Source organism: Podarcis muralis, chromosome 2 (assembly GCF_964188315.1).
Source record: "Podarcis muralis chromosome 2, rPodMur119.hap1.1, whole genome shotgun sequence".
NCBI lineage: Eukaryota > Metazoa > Chordata > Lepidosauria > Squamata > Lacertidae > Podarcis > Podarcis muralis.
The window spans coordinates 124,789,535-124,808,898 of NC_135656.1; the positions used below are offsets into that span (position 1 = coordinate 124,789,535).

General features: G+C 45.0%; 1 protein-coding gene, 1 long non-coding RNA gene and 1 pseudogene across 2 annotated transcripts in view; all 3 read left to right on the top strand.

The window, feature by feature from the left end:
* LOC144327086 (uncharacterized) overlaps positions 1-3,092 on the top strand; it is a 68,560-nt gene extending 65,468 nt beyond the window's left edge. The window contains exon 2 of the mRNA XM_077925297.1: positions 2,482-3,092. Within this exon, the coding sequence (XP_077781423.1) occupies positions 2,592-3,092 (501 nt within the window). The 5' untranslated portion in view covers positions 2,482-2,591. The remainder of the gene's footprint in view (positions 1-2,481) is intronic.
* LOC114604181 (uncharacterized) overlaps positions 1-17,447 on the top strand; it is a 63,923-nt gene extending 46,476 nt beyond the window's left edge. The window contains exons 2-3 of the long non-coding RNA XR_013391657.1: positions 14,454-14,689; positions 15,468-17,447. This is a non-coding gene — a long non-coding RNA (uncharacterized LOC114604181). The remainder of the gene's footprint in view (positions 1-14,453; positions 14,690-15,467) is intronic.
* On the top strand, positions 9,824-11,297 carry LOC144326659 (uncharacterized; annotated as a pseudogene).
* Positions 17,448-19,364: the final 1,917 nt, after the last annotated feature.

Genomic DNA, 19,364 nt, shown 5'->3' on the forward strand with positions numbered 1-19,364 from the left:
CCACCAGTTAACACTCGATTGGGAGCCGCCCAGAGTGATTGGGGAAACTCAGCCAGATGGGCAGGGTATAAATAATAAATTATTATTACTATTATTATTAGTCTGTGGTGCTCAATGTTTAGATATAGTAAATACTAGGATTTAATTAGAACTTGTGTGTTATAGCGGGGATATGCCCAGGCTTCAGCATACAGGCAACTCTCTGCAAGCCGTGGGAGCCCAGCGCGGGCTCCTATGTCTTGCGGAGATCTGTGTGAAGCCTGGAGAGCGAGAGGGGTCAGTGCACACCAACCCCTCTCGCTCTCCAGGCTTCAGCGCACGCCTGCATTCACCCCATAGGATGCACACACATTTCCCCTTCATTTTTGGAGGGGGGAAAGTGCGTCCTATGGGGCGAAAAATACAGTACTTAACATTTAGCTTCTGTTACACATTATATCCACATAAGTCAATAGAAAAAGTATAAAGAGATGATGTTCAAGATGTGCCCTTTGGGAAATTTGGTTTTGAAAACCGCAAAACAACATCCTTGAAATCATATCATATTTAGAAATAACTTTGGCCACGTAGTAAACAACGGGTTTTTTCTTTTCAAATTTAATGAGTTTAGAGATTATTGTACACTAAGCGGGGCACTTTTATATATATCAATGCGTCCCATGTCTTAGTGTATCAAAGTGCCCCAACGGACATTTTCAAAAATCTAACAATTGTTAATAAAGCCACTGAACTTATTTGAAAATCACCTGTAATCCTGATTACTGAGTGGAATAACTTACCTTTGGTATTTTTAAATCTTAACTAAATGACGTAAAAAAACTGTTGGAACACTTTTACATTTCACATAATTTTTAGTTGGTCGTGCTAAAAACACACCTACTCTCTTCAAACGCCAACGGCTAACTGGCAGCCAGCGCAGTCGCAACTGTTCTACTCACACATGTATAGGCACATTTGGGTGATGTCGCGACACAAATACCATTTCTTGATATTGAAATATTATTGGTGTGTCAATGTCCCCCTTGCGTCAATGTGCCCCACCTCCCCCATTCCACATTTTCAGAGGAGGGGGAAGAAGGGGAAAGTGTGTCCCACCAGATAAGACTCCCATCCTCCCTGGCCATGGGCCATCCTTGCTTGGGCAGGTGGTACTTTGAGTCCAACCACATCTGGAGGGCCAGGGATGCCTCAACTCGGCATAGGCGGTTCCTCTAGGGCTCAGTGTTACTTGGGAGTTGGTGGAACTGGATCTTAAGGGTTCTTGAGACATTTCCGAGGGATTGTGATTGGTATCCAGACCCTAACACTATAAAGCCAAGGTGTCCCCACTGAGCAGTTTATCAACCCTGCTGGTCGCTGGGGAAGACCTTCTGAAGGAAATGGTTTGCCCCCAACGTTAATTCCTTCCTTCATATGAAGAGAGGTATACAAATTTAATAAATAATTCCCAGTTGGAGCAGAATATGAAACTGATTTGAAGATTGATTTCTTCTTTACACATTATTGTTGTTGTTGTTATTGATATTATTAATATTATTATTATTATATTACATTCAGCTGGACACACCACTGGTTTCATCTTTCTTTTCTTCCCACAGTGTTATTCACCTTTAATACTCACCTTTTTCAGTGACATACATATTTTTATCTTGTGATCTTCAGATGAAGAGAGGTATAACAGTTTAATAAATAATTCCCAGTTGGAGCAGAGATAGAATATCCAGAAGCCCTTGGCCACCCAGGGCAAAGGAGGAAGAACAGTGAGAGAGGCCTGGACAGGGAATCTCCGCTAAGATAAGCCAGTGTCAGGAGGCGGGTGCGAGACCTGGCGGCATATAATTATTATAAATCATAATTGGGGTTGGTGTCTCAATCTGGCCTTCCCAGCAATCAGGCTCCAGCTGCTTTCCTTCTGCATCTCCAGCTCTCTCCATTCAATAATGCAAGGCTGAGAGATGGAGGTCCCACCCCAAGAACATTCTCCAACTGAGCACTCCTTCAACCGACCACAAGCACAAAGCCTTGTCACTAGACTTATATATGGGTCTCCCAAAATGGTCAGTATGGACCTCCTGAGGCGAAAGGGAATGTGCAGGTGATTAATAAAGATCTAGAGGTTGAAGGGGACAAAATGCGGCCCAAGGGGTGGAGGATTATTGTGCAGAGGATGAAGAACTTCATGATGAACTTAGGACCCTGATGAATATTGGCCAGGTTCATGGAACATAGAGCAGCTCCTTTTCCTGTGAGAAACCCCTTTTTATAAAACGTAAAGCCCAAAGTTCAACCATATTATAAGATAATACTGCTTCATTAACAATAATTAAGGGTTATAAAAGGCTGATGATGAATGACCATTATTTTACATTATTTCATTTGCCTTTCCTAAAAATTTGGAACATATGGAGGACAGGAGAGATTGTAAAAGACGTGAAAATAAGAGCAGGTGCTAATTGTAATAGTACTCTGTTCTCTTCCTAGAAAACAAATAGGATTTTCTCCCCACCCCATCGAAAGAAGACAATAGAGAAGGCAGTCAGAATTTTGGTGGGCCATGTCCAATGGGACTAACGAAGAAACCATTTAAATAAATGGAGTGTGAAAAGAGAGAACATAAAGAATTTGAAAGTATGGAGTGTGGAAGGAGCTTCACTGAGAGTGGAAAACTTAGAAAACATCAATGGACTCACACAGGGGAGAAACCATTTAATTGCATGGAGTGTGGAAAGAGCTTCACTGAGAGTGGAAAACTTAGAATTCATCAACGGACTCACACAGGGGAGAAACCATTTAAATGTATGCAGTGTGGAAAGAGCTTCAGTCAGAGTGGAGAGCTTAGAATTCATCTACGGACTCACATGGGGGAGAAACCATTTAAATGCATGGAGTGTGGAAAGAGCTTCAGTCAGAGTGGACACCTTAGAATTCATCTACGGACTCACACAGGGGAGAAATCATTTAAATGTATGGTGTGTGGAAAGAGCTACAGTCGGAGTGGAAACCTTAGAATTCATCAATGGACTTGTAGCCTTATTGGAGTTCACCGATTGGGTCTGCGTTGCTCCGGAACAGGAGGAAGGAAGTCAAAATGACACCGAGTTGGTTCAAAGAAAGAGTTTATTCTGCTCTCCGGATAGCAGAAGGCACTTGCGTGATCAAGTCCACAGCAAGTCCAAAGAAATGACAAGTTTCATGCAGTATTTATATCCTCCAGGCACCCTCTCCCTCCTCCCCTCAGAGCCCAACCACGTCAGCCTATGTACGCGAGTTGACATCACATATGTTCCTGCTCTGGCACTCTTAACCTTAAAAGGGATTTCCTTCCTGCACTCCTGACCATAAAAGGATATTCCTGTTCCTACTCCTATCTTGGAGCAAGAGGTCACTACTTCCGAGAACATGCTCTGGCGTTAGTCCCAGACTTGGGTCTCCCCGTCATTTGTGGTCAGAACATAAGATATGTCTGTGTCTGTTCTACTGGTAAAGTCAAGGCCAGTCTTGCCGTCAAACTGATAAGGGAGAGAGCTGTGTTCTTGTTTTGCATTTGCTCAACGGCTGGAGTTTATGCATTTTAGCTAAGGAGAAATGGGGATTTTGGTGCAGTTTAAAAATGCCTGCACAGTCAGTTTTTGGGTTTTGGAAACCCATTCCTTCATTCCCTACTCTTCTTTTGGACAGCCTTTCGGCTCCTCCCAAGGTACTGGCCGGTATTCTCGTGTCAGTGCTGTAATCTGGGGCCGAATCATTCGTAACATCATTTTATGCATCATATTTTTGCAGGCATTGCGTTAAGCAGGGTATACAGGAGCAGAAAAGAAGCAAGATTAGTCTATTAACATCATTACAAGTCCTCTAAGCCACCCAAGGTTTTGGAAGCCACTCAGTCAACCAAGACATGTCCCATCCGTTCCAGGTTGGGACAGGAACATGGGCTACTTTCTCTATTTCTGTTGCCAGGTGTTGAATAGCTACACCATGGTCAGAGATGTTAAAGCCACAGGCTCCTTCTGTCAAATTTAATGCAGCCCAAAATCCGCCGGAAGCCAAAATCGGGGCCGTAACTGAGGACTCATTCCAAGGCACAGGGAGGAGGGGTACTCCTCCCAAAGCATCTGTAGGTCACAGATTGCGAGAGGTTCCGGGTGCAGACCGTGCAACTGGTTCGGTTTTGCAGAATAGGCTTCCATTTCTGCATGTTGCGGGCACCCCATTCTCTCATTAGCCGCTGGGTTACCTTAAGTGGTGGAGATATATCTATTTCCTAATACCTTCTTCTTCTAACACCTGGGGTACCTCCCACAAAGCTATATACAAAGCTATATATTCAAAGGGAAAGAAAAGAAAATGTCCTCTTTTAGTCCACACTGGATTCTTCTTTTGCCGTGTGTAGAGATGCCAGCTTCCAGCAGGGTGGTTGTCTGGTGGGTGGAGCTGAGCCGATGCGGTGAGAAGTGTGAGGCGGTGTCTGTAGGGCACTAAGAGATGGCGAGTCGAAGGGGTTGGTGTAGATCAATCGTAGCAGTCCAATCTGATACTGTCTGGGGTTTGCTTTATTTTTCAAAACAGGCCTGCTGGAATATATGCAGTCAGGTGTTGGAGGCCCATCCTCTCCCATAGATGGTGGTGTAACCGGGTTAAGAACCTCAGTAACTCAAAGCTGCAACTGCGGGTGCATGAGCAGTGCTTGGCAAAGGGAGATAGAAAAATAAGTTTCTTTCATGTCCAACAATGCTGGCCCAGTGTGAGGAGTGACGCACGTGGTTTCCTGTCCAAAGGTGAACTTGTCAGCTTTTGTAATCAGAGTGGCAGCAGTCACTGCTGTTCGCATGCAGGGAGGCAAACCTTGTTTCGTAGTGGTTAATTTTTCAGACAAATAGGCTATGGGTTGGTCATCATCAGGGTCTAACAATTACCTTGATAAAATTACCTTGATAAAAAACATATTTCGCCATGTGCAAATGGCTTTGGATACCTACTAGGTCCACAAATCACCATATAGCATATATTCAATACACACAAGAAAACAACAATTTGAGCCCAACAAAGGACTGCTGGACATCCAAAGGGCCCCATTACCCCATTAATGCCTTCTGTTTCTTCAGTCAATTCCCATCCTTGTACTCTGCTGCCCTCAGGACCAAAGGCCCACTTTATCGCTATATGATCTTATATACTGAAACACCCTTTTGTACTGCCCTTTTGTCTGCTTCACCTCCTTTTCTTAAGTCCTTTCTAAATTATTCAATCCCAACATCATCATCATCATTATTATTATTATTATTATTATTATTATTATTATTATTATTATTATCCCTTCTCATCCTCTCTCTCTCTCTCTCTCTCTTTTTTACACTGACACAAAGATGAAGTACGTTAACAAGGTAACACAGGTGATGATCTGGCATCTGAAATCATTCACACAAACAGAAAGCTTAAAAACACATAAAAAAACATGTACCAGATGCTGTCTCTCTTCCAGAGCTAAATATGATTGTAGCATATACACACACAAATTGCAAGAAGAAATTAAATCACAAAAGAATGAGATCCTCTTGGAAGGTAGCATATTACCATGATTATCCTACCTTTTCCTTTTAAGATATGCTTCTGTTTTAAATTCTTTCTGCAGAATATTCACTGCGAAAGGGGGTTCTGTTGGGCTGCATTTGGAAGTTGATTGACCTTTTAAATAAACTGTAGGACAGTCCTTCCTAGTTTCCCCCTCTTATTATTTATTATTTATCTGCAAATAATTTAATCCTTGATATACATATTCACGTACTTAATTGGCTTGGGACAGTGGTTCAGTTAGAATTATGGTTCAGTTAGAATAAGTTAAGTGCTACCTGCTGTATGGCTGAATTTTCTTATAAGAAAACATCTGATGACAGTCAGAAAGGGTATTCCTATTAAACAGGAGGAATAAGCAACTCATGCTGACTAAATATAAACTCATTTCTGCATCTGTATATATCACACACAGAAGGAGACAGAGTGCAACTCAACTTTTTGCATATCTATTTAATTCAATCCTATGCAGAGCAGATGGGGGGGGGGTTGAGAGAGCAGGTACCAAGACACTGTTTAGGGGAAAGGTTCCTGCTTGTTCCTTTTCATAATGTGAAACTAAATATCTGACCTAGAGCACTAGGAACATTTTAGGGAACACCACCATGTCGGAGAAGGCTACGAAAGCATATGACATCAGCAGCCCTGATAAGAAGAAGTGCCTGATAACTTTCATATTTGAAACCACAAAGAAAGGCACAAACCACAAACAAATGAATACAGGCAGTGGGGCCTTCACTTACTTCAAAATGTGGCATCTGATTCCTCCTGCATTTTGGGTCCTACTTGTGTATGCTACAGAGAGTGTAAACAAACCTTACACTAGAGAAAAGCTCTGTAGCTTCTGTGTATGACTGTAGCTTTGTGTACACTGTATCTTAAGTGTGTTCTGCTGAAGGACAAAGCTTGCTTGGGGTTATTCGCTTTATGAATTAAGGTCCCAGTTTCCCAATACACACATTTGCTATTTCACCCCAACACTCTTTCTTAATGGATTCACACATTCATGCATTCAGTTGGGCCAGTGTTCACATCATCCTGTTTTACTTAGCATTTTGGTTTGAAAACCCAAGTTCCACTTTCTCTGCACTTCCTGCAAGATTGTATAGTTGAAGGAAAGGGCCTCTAATAGAGCTTTTGTTTGCTTTTGAAGCTTTAGACATTATTAACACACAAATATTGGGTCGGATCTACCCACTAGTCCTCTGGGGGGGGGGTAATTGTATCAATAAGCATTGAGGTATTTGTCTATCAACATCTTCTGCTGTCACTAATGCATTTGACAACTTTGGAGGTTCAATCAACACAAAGAGCTTCAATATCTCCCTTTCTCATATAAGATGTTTGTTTTGGAACACTTTCCACAGCCAAATGTGAACAGGGAAATAAAAATTATTTTGCCTAAGACCTCTCCTGGCATGTACACTCAGAGCCATTTCAATTTTCAATTAATAGATGTCCAAGGAGTATCTTTCATGAGAGGGACATACTAAAAAAGCACAAACAACATTCCAGGTCCCTACTCTTGCTGTTAATTTATGGATGGTTAGCTGTCCAGCCAGCCAAAAAAAAAAAAAGGGCTGTTCTATAATATATTATATTCTTAATTCTTAATTCAGAATTCTTTAAAAGCTAGTTTTACTCATGAAAACCTCAACCAAGAATATTAGTGTGGATCACTCCACACCTCCATGTAGGACTGTGACTAAAGTGTGTTGCTGGTCACACAGCCTCTATCTATTCGGCTTTTACTATATTTAGTAAATTCTCTCTGAATAAAAAGAATTTACTCTCTCAATAATAGCATATTATTGCTCATATAATTAGCTGTATTAATTACTCTCAATAATAGCATATGAATATATTAATTTCAGTGATACTAATCAGCATAAAACCCTCAATTGTCTTTACAACCCATTACCCAACCTTTCTCCTGTTCCAACATTCTCACTTCTCTACCCTCTACCTCTCACCTTTTCTACTTCCCTCTACCTTCTCCAGCCCAGACCACTACTTCACCTTCATACAATTGTACAAATAAAAATATTATACGCATTTCAAAAATATAAAGGTAGTGCAAAAATCAATTTTGGTTGAATTTAAATATTGCTATGCAATATTTGGTAATTTGTCATTTTCCTTAGTGTTCTCTGGCCCCATTTTAACCTGGTTTCCAGACTCCACCAAGGGCTGCATAGCGTCTTTGTTTCTGTGTTAAACACAGACACTGCAAGGGGGATGATTTACTGCTTTGTCCCCGTAACCCTCTTACTTCTCTTCTCATCTGTCTGAACATGGGATGGGGGGGGGTTAAAACCCCATCCCTTTTGACAACACTACCTTTTTCCATACATTTGTACATTTTTACTTTTGATCAACATTTAACAAGTGGTTTCTAAATCACCCAGGGTACCTTATGCAACAGAGTCAATAAGAAACAAACCTATTAACAAAAACATTAAGATACCAGGTAGCTCAAAGCACAGTGAATTGATGACATTCAAATTCTGAAACCAGTACATGATTACAGGATTGTATTAGTAATTGAAACCTTCCCACCTTTAACATGAAAACACAAAATTTGACCTCATGAGCAACTCATGTCACTTTTAATGTTAAAGACCAAATAATCCTTTTTTATACTTGTACTCTGCAAGATTCTAGGTGTTTTAAGGTCTGTTTCCCAATCCCCTAACATGCAGCGCAGTGAATGTGGCAGAATTGAGAACCCCTTCATGCAGGGTTCTATTCCTGGCGCCTCTGCAGAGCACATATCTTTTTTTTTTTTTTCCCGGACCCCACGTGTTGGCAATACAATACAAGCCAACTGGACGCACCTATGCTGGTTACTGCCAGCAGAAAGGAGCTTAAAGGGGGTTTTTCAACTGTAGCTTGACATTTCCAATTGTCCAAAAAGAACAAAGACTGCTAGGGGGTCGGTTTACTTTTTCTTTTCTTTTTTTCTCTCTTTCCCTTAACCTCTGGGACACTCCGTCCACCTAACGTTGTTTCCCACTCAGTCACCTTTCTCCGCGTCCTGTCAGTGGCCTAGACGGACTCGCGTCGCTAGGAACCGCACCTTACAAGGACCACACTTTGCTTCGTCAGTGGCTCTGAGCCTCGACATCTCATCCACTCAAAGCATTCACTGGAGTGTCCCCATACACAAATAAATACACATACATACAAACCCCATACACATACAAACCCCATGCACCTCCCCAATCCCCTTTACCCATAAACTTCCCAAAGCCGGTGGCACTTTTACTGCTCTTCTGCCGGCAAACCAGCGGCACACTACTGCTCTCTACTGGCTAAACCCAGCGGCACTTTACTGCTCCTACTGGGCGGGGCTGATCAAACCCCTGACTCACACAAAACAAGCTGTGGAGCCTACCTTTCCCTTCCCTTGGGCACCCTTTTCCCCGTGCAGCTGCGATCTCTTTCTTCCGTCTCTGCTGCGTCTCCACTCAGGTACGGTGTGGGGGCTCCCCCTAGAAATGGCAGGGTGCGCGCTTGGAGCCACCAACGCCGACCCAGCTGTTCGCTTAGCAGTGACATCTCGGTCCTTCGTCCTTCTCCTCGGAGAACGCGGATTCCCGGCCAATGCACCAAGAAATGTAGCCTTATTGGAGTTCACCGATTGGGTCTGCGTTGCTCCGGGACAGGAGGAAGGAAGTCAAAATGACACCGAGTTGGTTCAAAGAAAGAGTTTATTCTGCTCTCCGGATAGCAGAAGGCACTTGCGTGATCAAGTCCACAGCAAGTCCAAAGAAATGACAAGTTTCATGCAGTATTTATATCCTCCAGGCACCCTCTCCCTCCTCCCCTCAGAGCCCAACCACGTCAGCCTATGTACGCGAGTTGACATCACATATGTTCCTGCTCTGGCACTCTTAACCTTAAAAGGGATTTCCTTCCTGCACTCCTGACCATAAAAGGATATTCCTGTTCCTACTCCTATCTTGGAGCAAGAGGTCACTACTTACGAGAACATGCTCTGGCGTTAGTCCCAGACTTGGGTCTCCCCGTCATTTGTGGTCAGAACATAAGATATGTCTGTGTCTGTTCTACTGGTAAAGTCAAGGCCAGTCTTGCCGTCAAACTGATAAGGGAGAGAGCTGTGTTCTTGTTTTGCATTTGCTCAACGGCTGGAGTTTATGCATTTTAGCTAAGGAGAAATGGGGATTTTGGTGCAGTTTAAAAATGCCTGCACAGTCAGTTTTTGGGTTTTGGAAACCCATTCCTTCAGACTCACACAGGGGAGAAACCATTTAAATCCATGGAGTGTGGAAAGAGCTTCAGTCAGAGTGGACACCTCAGAATTCATCAACGGACTCACACAGGGGAGAAACCATTTAATTGCATGGAGTGTGGAAATAGCTACACTACTAGCAGAAGCCTTAGAATTCATCTACGGACTCACACTGCGGAGAAACCTTTTAAATGTATGGAGTGTGGAAAGAGCTTCAGTGGGAGTGGACACCTTAAAATTCATCAACGGATTCACACTGGGGAGAAACCATTTGAATGCATGGAGTGTGGAAAGAGCTTCAGTGGGAATGGACAGCTTAGAATACATCAATGGACTCACACAGGGGAGAAACCATTTGAATGTATGGAGTATGGAAAGAGCTTCACTACTAGCGGAAGCCTTAGAATTCATCAACGGACTCACACGGGAGAAATCATTTAAATGCATGGAGTGTGGAAAGAGCTTCAGTCAGAGTGAACACCTTAGAATTCATCAACGGAGTCACACAGGGGAGAAATCATTTAAATGCATGGAGTGCGGAAAGAGCTTCAGTCACAGTGGACACCTTAGAATTCATCTACGGACTCACACAGGGGAGAAACCATTTAAATGCATGGAGTGCGGAAAGAGCTTCAGTCACAGTGGAAACCTTAGAATTCATCAACAGAGTCACACAGGGGAGAAACCATTTAAATGCATGGAGTGTGGAAAGAGCTTCAATAGAAATGGACACCTTAGAATTCATCAATGGACTCACACAGGGGAGAAACCATTTGAATGTATGGAGTGTGGAAAGAGCTTCACTACTAGCGGAAGCCTTAGAATTCATCAACGGACTCACACTGGGGAGAAACCTTTTAAATGCATGGAGTGTGGAAAGAGCTTCAGTGGGAGTGGACACCTTAGAATTCATCAACGGAGTCACACAGGGGAGAAACCATTTGAATGTATGGAGTGTGGAAAGAGCTTCAGTCAGAGTGGAAACCTTAGAATTCATCAACGGACTCACACAGGGGAGAAACCATTTCAATGCATGGAGTGTGGAAAGAGCTTCAGTCAGAGTGGAAACCTTAGAATTCATCAACGGACTCACACAGGGGAGAAACCATTTAAATGCATGGAGTGTGGAAAGAGCTTCAGTCAGAGTGGAGACCTTAGAAAACATCAACGAACTCACACAGGGGAGACACCATTTAAATGCATGGAATGTGGAAATACCTTCAGTCAGAATGCACAACTTAGAATTCATCAGCGGTGTCACACTGGGGAGAAACCATTTAAATGTATGGAGTGTGGAAAGAGTTTCAGTGCAAATGGAGTTCTTACAAAACATCAACAAACTCATTCAGGGGAGAAACCGTATAAGTCCTAGGGAAGTGTACAGAGGTTCATTTGTAGTGGAAGTCTTACAAACCACCAAAAGACCCCGAGGGGTAAGAGCTGTAAGAATGGAAACACCTACAGGGCATCAATTAAAGAAGAGAAAGGGTTTAACTAGGAGGAGTATGGATCCTGCTTTGGTTATTATGCAACGCTTTTTAGAGAGTAGAACCTTTTTCTCTCCAAGTTGACATTTTCTTTCACATCAATAACAGGAAATCAATCTTAATTCCATGCAGCGTATGTTAGCTTCTGTTGTTTGTAACGTGGTCTAGACATTTATTTAAAGTAATGAAGGTCACATTTCACATTAGTAAGCATAATATAATATTTAATGTGAATCTGTAGTGTTGCTGCTGAATGAGGGTGGACTGAGAGTGAGCTGGTGTTGGTGTTTGGTGGAGGGAGTGGGAAATCTTTGTATCTGGGAATAGAGAGCTGCTCAAAGTGGAGCTGAGACTGGTGGTCTTGCATGAGGAGGGAAGGGGGCACAGGGAAGAAGGGGCCGTACCAGAGAATTCTGAAAGCAATGTGCTGGGGGGTGGGAACCATGGTGACACAAGTGTGTGTAGAATGCTATCCCCAAAATGAAACCGTAAGGATGAGTATAATGGGTAAGGAGGTTCAGGCAGGTCCCCAACCCAGAGTGCTAAGGGTCAGCTTCCTCCAAATCCACCAGCTGCCCCAAGGCAGGAGCCACCTCTTGGCCTGAGGGTGGAAAGCCTCCGTCCACCTTTGCGACTGGACATGATCCGAGGGCAGTGATGGCCAACCTTTTCCAGACCGAGTACCCAAACTGCAACGCAAAACCCACTTTTTCATCACAAAGTGCCAACTATTGCAATGCACTCTGTGTGGGGCTACCTTTAAAGGAGACCCGGAAACTACAACTAATGCAGAATGCGGCAGCTGCACTGGTGACTGGGAGCAGCCACCGAGACCACAGAACACAGGTCTAGAAAGGCCTATATTGGCTCCCAGTACGTTTCCGAGCACAATTCAAAGCGTTGGTGCTGAACTTTAAAGCCCTAAATGGCCTCGGTCCAGTATACCTGAAGGAGCGTCTCCACCCTCATCGTTCTGTCCAGACACCGAGGTCCAGCGCCAAGGACCTTCTGGCAGTTGTCTCCCTGCGAGAAGCCAAGTTACAGGGAACCAGGCAGAGGGCCTTCTTGGTGGTGGCACCCGCCCTGTGGAACACCCTCACACCAGATGTCAAAGAGAACAACTACCACCAGACTTTTAGAAGACATCTGAAAGCAGCCCTGTTTAGGGAAGCTTTTAACGTTTGATGCATTATTGTAATTTAATATTTTGTTGGAAGCCGCCCAGAGTGGCCCAGCCAGATGGGCAGGGTATAAATAATAAATTATTATTATTACTATAACGCGGCAATTCTACCTGTATATTTAATTTTTTTCTGTTTGTTTCACATTTCTTCTTTATGACTACTGTTGTAATAAATAATCCTTCATAAAAGTTATTGCCTTACATTCTTCATTAAATTGTCTTTCCATTGATCTGTAATGTTATGGTATAACTCAGTGCTTTTTTTCTTTAAAAAAAATGCTTAGGGGGTACTTGTTGCGTTCGCAAAGTAAAGGAAGGATTGAACTCTGATTAAAAAGAATACACACAGCAAGACTCTGAGAAGGGTGCATATAATCGTTTCTCTCTGTGCTTGTCCGATTCCCACAGCCCCCGGCCCAGGCCGTTTTATTCACAAAATAACTTTTTACAGAGTGTTCGTAAGAACTAATCAGATTTCAGCAAACCCACGTGGGGAGAAAGTTAAGCTACTAAAACGAATTAAGCACAAATATTTCTGGGGTAAACAAAGAACAGAACTACAAAGAAGAGCATCTGGCAACCCCGCAGGTCATAAGGAGGGTGGCCAGGAGGACAGCGGATCATTATCCCCTTCATGTGAGATCTGTTTCCTGGCTCTAAGATTAACATCCTAAGATTCCCATACAGAAACCTGCTTCAAAGAAGCTTGCCCACTATCTTTATGGCCCAGGATGCCTGCCTGGCGAAGCAAGAGAAATGGGCAGCAGAGGGAAAAGGGCATGAAAAGGGCACAAATGTAGAATCTTATGGGATTTAATCAGAAATTATCGTCAATATATCAAACCCAGTCAACACAATGTCTTCATCGTGGACGCGATGGCTTGATGTATATTTTATAATTCCACATGGTAATCCCATCTGATCCCTACAGTACTCTCATTTTCACCACTGGGGGAGGGGGAAAAGACAGTTGTAATTGAGAAAAATAAATACAGTGGTACCTCAGTTTTCAAACACCTTAGTTCCCAAACTACTTGCAACCTGAACTCTTCAAACCCAGAAACGAGTGTTCCAGTTTTGGAACTTTTTTCGGAAGCCGAACATGCTCTGTTCTGAGTATAACTTCCGTTTTGAGTGCCATACTTCTGTTTTCCTTGTGAGGGAAGGCGGGCCGGGCGGCAAGTAGGAATGGGATCGGGCTTCTCCGCTAGGCAGCCTTGCTGCTTGCACGGGAACAGGAGCTGGAAGGGGGCTGCTGAGCTGGGGAGGGACAGGCTCCGTCACCCTTTCCGTTGAGGGGTTTGAGGCTGCACTCCCCTCAAGGGAGAATTTTAAAGAACCCCCCACCTCCGCCTCAGATCCCCTGCAACCCCGCAGCCAGGCGGAATAGTTGCTGGGGTTGGGGAAGGTGGAGGCAGCCCGGAAGCTGCATCTGAGAGCCCCTGCACCACTTGAAGGCAGCCAGACCGCTCCTCAGCGGAGCTTCCCACTCCCGCTCCTACTTGTGTGCAAGCAAGGAGGAGTGGAGGCAGGGATCTCTCAGCGCAAAGCCTCCACTTCTGAGAGATCTCCGCCCTGCTCCTGAACAGGGCTGCCTTCAGAGGTCTTCCAAAAGACATCTCTTTGACATCTGATGGGGGCGTGTGTTCCACAGGGAGGGTGCCACTACCGAGAAGGTCCTCTGCCTGGTACCCTGTAAATGTGAGGGAACTGCCAGAAGACCCTCGGAAGTGGACCTCCGTGATGATGGGGGGATATTTTCTTTTCCTTGTGTTAGATGGATGTTGAAACAAGGTGTGATTGACATGGGCATGTCTGCATCACAGATTTCTGCCCAACACCACTCCTCTTCCGGGACATACCTGTGATGTTTTGATGACCCACTGAGAAATGTGTTGTGGGAACTATTAAAAACTCATGTCATCTTTGTTCTGGAAATTTTCTTTTTTGCTTTTCTTAGAGATTGAGACCTTTGTTGCAGCAAATAAATGATCAGACCTTCTGGCCACTGATTTCCTTCCTCATTGCTTGCCTGCCGCCTCGCGTTTTCTGATCAATCCAGCATCCGCAGGGCTAGACTCCAGCAAAGTTGGAAAGCTCCGCCGGGGCTGCTGCTTCTGTCTTCTCCGGCCAACACAGCCTCCAACCTGCCCTGGAGAAGCCCAACTGGGGCTACTGGGACGACAACTGGGACAGGTAAAGCCAAACATCTTCAGGCCTCTTTGCGGGCGGGCCAAAATCGCTCATTTCCCCCCGAAATATAGTCCGGCCCCCAACAAGGTCTGAGGGACAGTGGACTGGCCCCCTGCTGAAAAAGTCTGCTGACCCCTGATCTAGTAGATCCATTGTTTTAACCATATCAAAAAAGTATTTGGTATTTTGCCTTCTTCTGAGATACTTTCCCTCAGTGTTCTGTCATAGTCCAGTGAGATTACTCCATTAAATTCACCCGTAATAATTATATTTTTATCATAAACCTCAGACATACTTTCCTCCAATAGTTGGAAAAAATCTCATGCGAAAAGTGGCTCTGAATCCGAAAGTCCCAGTCCCAAATCTTAATCCTGCCACCCTAAGATATTATAAGCAAGCCCCACATTCCTCTTTCCTCCTGCAATAGGGAGGTTAGAACGACACTTAATACCCTGCAGGGATCATAAGAGCCAGAATTGCTTAATATTGCAGGGAGAGAGAGAAAAAGTGGATTTGAAATGACCCAGCCACAAGATGAAAAGTCTCCCTACTAAATGAGGGAAGGGGGAGGCATTGGGGGGGCTTTTGAAGTCTCCCTGCTGGCAAGGGAATTCCAGAGCAAGGGCGCCTCTGTCTCTCTGGAATCCCTCACTGCCTCATCTCCAGCAGGAAGGGGGGATTTCCAGACTGGGACCCTTCACTGTTAGGGGGAGGTGCTGGGGCCTGGGCAGCTGGATGGATGGACATCAGCCTGCAGAAATGCACCCCCTTCCTTTCACAGGACTGTTGTGGTGTTGCATGTGTGTGACAAGGCAACACTCAAGAACAGTTCCCACCAACCAACATTACATCATTCCTCCACTGCCCACAAGAAGGCAATCTTTCCTCTACACATGGTAGAATCCTAGAATTGCAGAGTTGGAAGGGACCACGAGGGTCATCTAGTCCAGCCCCCTGGAATGCAGGAATATTTTGCCCAAAGTGGGGCTCAAACCCCCGACCCATAGATTCAGAGTCTCATGCTCTACTGACTGAGCTCTAAAAGGGAGAGTTTCAGTTCAAGCAGAGACCAGAATAATTAGGGTTGCCATATTTCAAAAAGTAAAAACCAGGACCCCCCAAAATTGTAGAACTTTTTCTTTTTCTTTTTTAGACAAGGCCCCAAATAAACTGAGAGCCAGTGTGGTGTAGTGGTTAAGAGCGGTAGTCTCGTAATCTGGGGAACCGGGTTCGCGTCTCTGCTCCTCCACATGAAGCTGCTGGGTAACCTTGGGCCAGTCACACTTCTTTGAAGTCTCTCAGCCCCACTCACCTCACACAGTGTTTGTTGTGGGGGAGGAAGGGAAAGGAGAACGTTAGCCGCTTTGAGACTCCTTAAAGGGAGTGAAAGGCGGGATATCAAATCCAAACTCTTCTTCTTCTAAACGCCAAAAAATCCCATGAGTTTTCAATTGACTTGTCTTTAATCCAGGGCAAAGTGCCTTCTTTTGGAACCCCCCCCCCCTATTCTGCCCCTATTCTGTGTGTGCCTTGCAGAAATGCCTCCTTCCAAAAATGAATGCCAGTCGAAAGAGTCGTCCAGCTCTTCCTCCCCCTGGCAAGAGGCTCCAGGAGGGACATGACCCCCCAGAGAGGGGTTTGGGAGAGGCGTCCCTTCTGGGGCCAAGGCTTGTGCAGGGACATCACAGGGACTGGCAGACAAGGCCCAGCCTGCTGTGCAATATTATACCTTGCAGTTGTCACGGTTTCTTTAGAAGGGAGAATGGGGTCTGTTTTGCAGATTCTCTTTCAGCAAAAGAGCAAACATTCTCCTGGATCTCAAGGCAGAAGCAAAGGAGAACCTTCAGCCAAGTATCGTGTGGGGAGGGGGGCCAGGGGAGCTGCCAGGGCAAGGCTGTGGGGCAGGAGGCCAGGGCCCCCCTCAGCAGAAAGAGCCGCAGGTCCTGTGAATGTGAAAGGGCCCATTTGTCTTGAAATGGGACCATTTGAAGAAGGAGAGTCTGCCAAGGGCACGTGGTCCCAAGAGCCCAAGATCCTCCCAGGGCCTTCTAGGGATGAGCGGAGCAGCCTTTTCCAAATTTCATCCCTGGTATCTGGGACGAGGCCTGCTCCTGGGAGGACCAAGCAGGGGGCTCTGAAGCCCTTTTCCTCCTCAAAGACTCATGGAGTTGTAGAGTTGGAGGGACCTCAGGGGTCATCTAGTCCAACCCCCTACATTCCCTCTCTTCTGCAGACCAACCCTGCCTGTGGTTGGTGATGCCTGGGTCTTTTTCCCTCTGAGGAAATCCCTTCTCGTCTGCAGATTTTGTAGTGTTTGCTCCCTGTCTTAGGGTGAGCTTGATGGTCCTGGTTCCTCCTCTGCCATTACATTGTGAACCGCCCTGAAAGCTACAGTTGAAGTATAGAAATTTAATAAATAAATGAATACATGTAAATATGGGCCCCTGGGAGTGTTTTCCCCTCCTTTCTCTCCTTTGGAACTCCCTGCCTAATGAAACCAAGAGGCGCCTTCTTCATTGTTCTCTTTTTGGCACCTTTTGAAAATATCCTTGCTCAGACAAGTTGACCCAGATGTTGAGGAAGCTGAGGTGATTTTAATGCTTTTTTTTCATGTGTTTGTGCTTTAAAGCACGGTTGCAATTTCCCCCTTGTTTTATATTTTTGTAAAGCATTTTGAGGTGTTGCTTTTCCCCCACAATGAACTGATGTATAAATTTTATGAAGTGAAATAAATAAAACTACCCAGAGTGTTTCCCCCTCACCAGCCTCCTGGGATTCTCGGCAGGCTGAGGGGGTTTATTACCCGCCCTCCCCACTAGCAAAAAGTGGTTTTAAAATGGTGTCTGGTCTGCTGCTCTGCTGGCTGACGCTGCCTCCCAGTCTGATAAAGGGGTGCAAAGGGGGCTAATGGAGGTTGTGTTAATCCCTCAGGAGGACTGTGGTGGATAAAGTCAGGACCCACCATGGGAGTCACAGGGTCTCCTTCCTCCTTGCTTCCCAGCCCCCAAATGCCAGGGTTTGGGGCCAAGGAGTGGGGCTTGGGGGTTTGTGGAGGTGCCATCACTTCAGGGGGGTCGTGAGGTGTGGCAGGTGGGGGTTTCATCTGGACATCCATTGTGTTTCCCTCCGAGTCCTGAGGGGATACTAGAAATTCCCTCAGACCTTGGTCAACCTTGAGATTTCCTGTCAGTTTTCCCCAGAAACAACAAATGGGACAGAGGAGTCTCTTAGCGAATCCTGGAGAGTTTCTGTGGACAAGAGGGCAGACATTTTCCCCCCTCACAACACGCAGGGACATTTGTGAGGAACCTGGTCAGAGACAAGGGAGCCTCACTCCGCCTGAGGTGTTTCCCGCTCTTTTCTCCTGAGGGAGCCCAAACATGAGGAGAAAATGGCTTCCCTGAGGAGATTGGCATCCTTCCCTCCTCAGGGCCTGAAGGGTCAAGGAAGGGATGCCCAGGGGGGCAACAGACTCCATGTTCCCTCCTCCAAGGGGCCCAATGTCAGATAAATGGAGGAACAGAAAATTCCCTCAGGAGTTTGAGTCACAGGAGGATTCAAAAGATGTTTTTTCCCTCCCCCTGAAGTTTGTGGAAACACTGGAGAAGGCATTTGGCTCTCCTGAATAGCTAGTTTGAAATCAAATTAATAATGAATCACCTCAGGAGACCACACAGTGTGTGGAGGGTTTTCCCAGGGAAAAATGGCTCCCAAATCAGTTCCCCTTTGATGGCTGACACACAGACTGGATTGAAACAGACGTTTCTTTCTTGTATTAGGATGTTTGTGTGGTAAACCACCTTGGGGTGTTGAACTGGTTACATTAAAAGGCCTTAAAGAAGTCAATAACCCAAAGGTGGGGAAGTGCTAGAGGTATGACTGAAGGTCACCTTCTTTCAGGTGAAGTTGTGTGGAAATGGGCAGATCAGCCCTTTTTCTTACACCCAGGATTGTCAAGTGTGGTGCTACTTGAATGTTGACATCTAATTGAAATAAGCTAGTTGAAGGACCACAGAGGGAAGCTGAAGAAAATCTTCATTGGTGCAACTCAGAGGAAATATTTTCAAGGCTGTGAAATCTGCTTCTGCCTTGACGTGGGTCGGGTGGGGATCCCAGTCAGAGGGTGTAGGGATCAGATGGGATTACCATGAGGAATTATAAAATATACATCAAGCCATCGTGTCCACGATGAAAGCATTGTGTTGACTGGGTTTAAATCCCATAAGATTCTACATTCATGCCCCTTTCATGCCCTTTTGACTCTACTGCCCATTTCTCTCTCCTCACGTCACGTACACAGCAGTTGCTTCGCCAGGCAGGCATCCTGTGCCATAAAAGATAATGGGCAAGTTACTTTGATGTAGTTTCTTATATATAATCTTAAAATGTTAATCTTGGAGCCAGGAAACAGATCTCACATGAAGGTGGTAGTGATCTGGTCTTTCTGGCCATCCTTCTTATCATGTTTATTTCTTACCTCTGGGGTTGCCAGATGCACCCCTTTGTAGTTCTCAACTTATTTACCCCAAAATATTTGCATGCTAATTAGTGATGTAGTGTAACTTTTTCCCCACGTGGGGTTTGATGAAATGCTCAGAGGAAATATGATTGGTTCTTATGAGCACTGTGTAAAAGATTATTTTGCTAATAAAATGGCCTGGTGAGGGGTGTGGTTTAC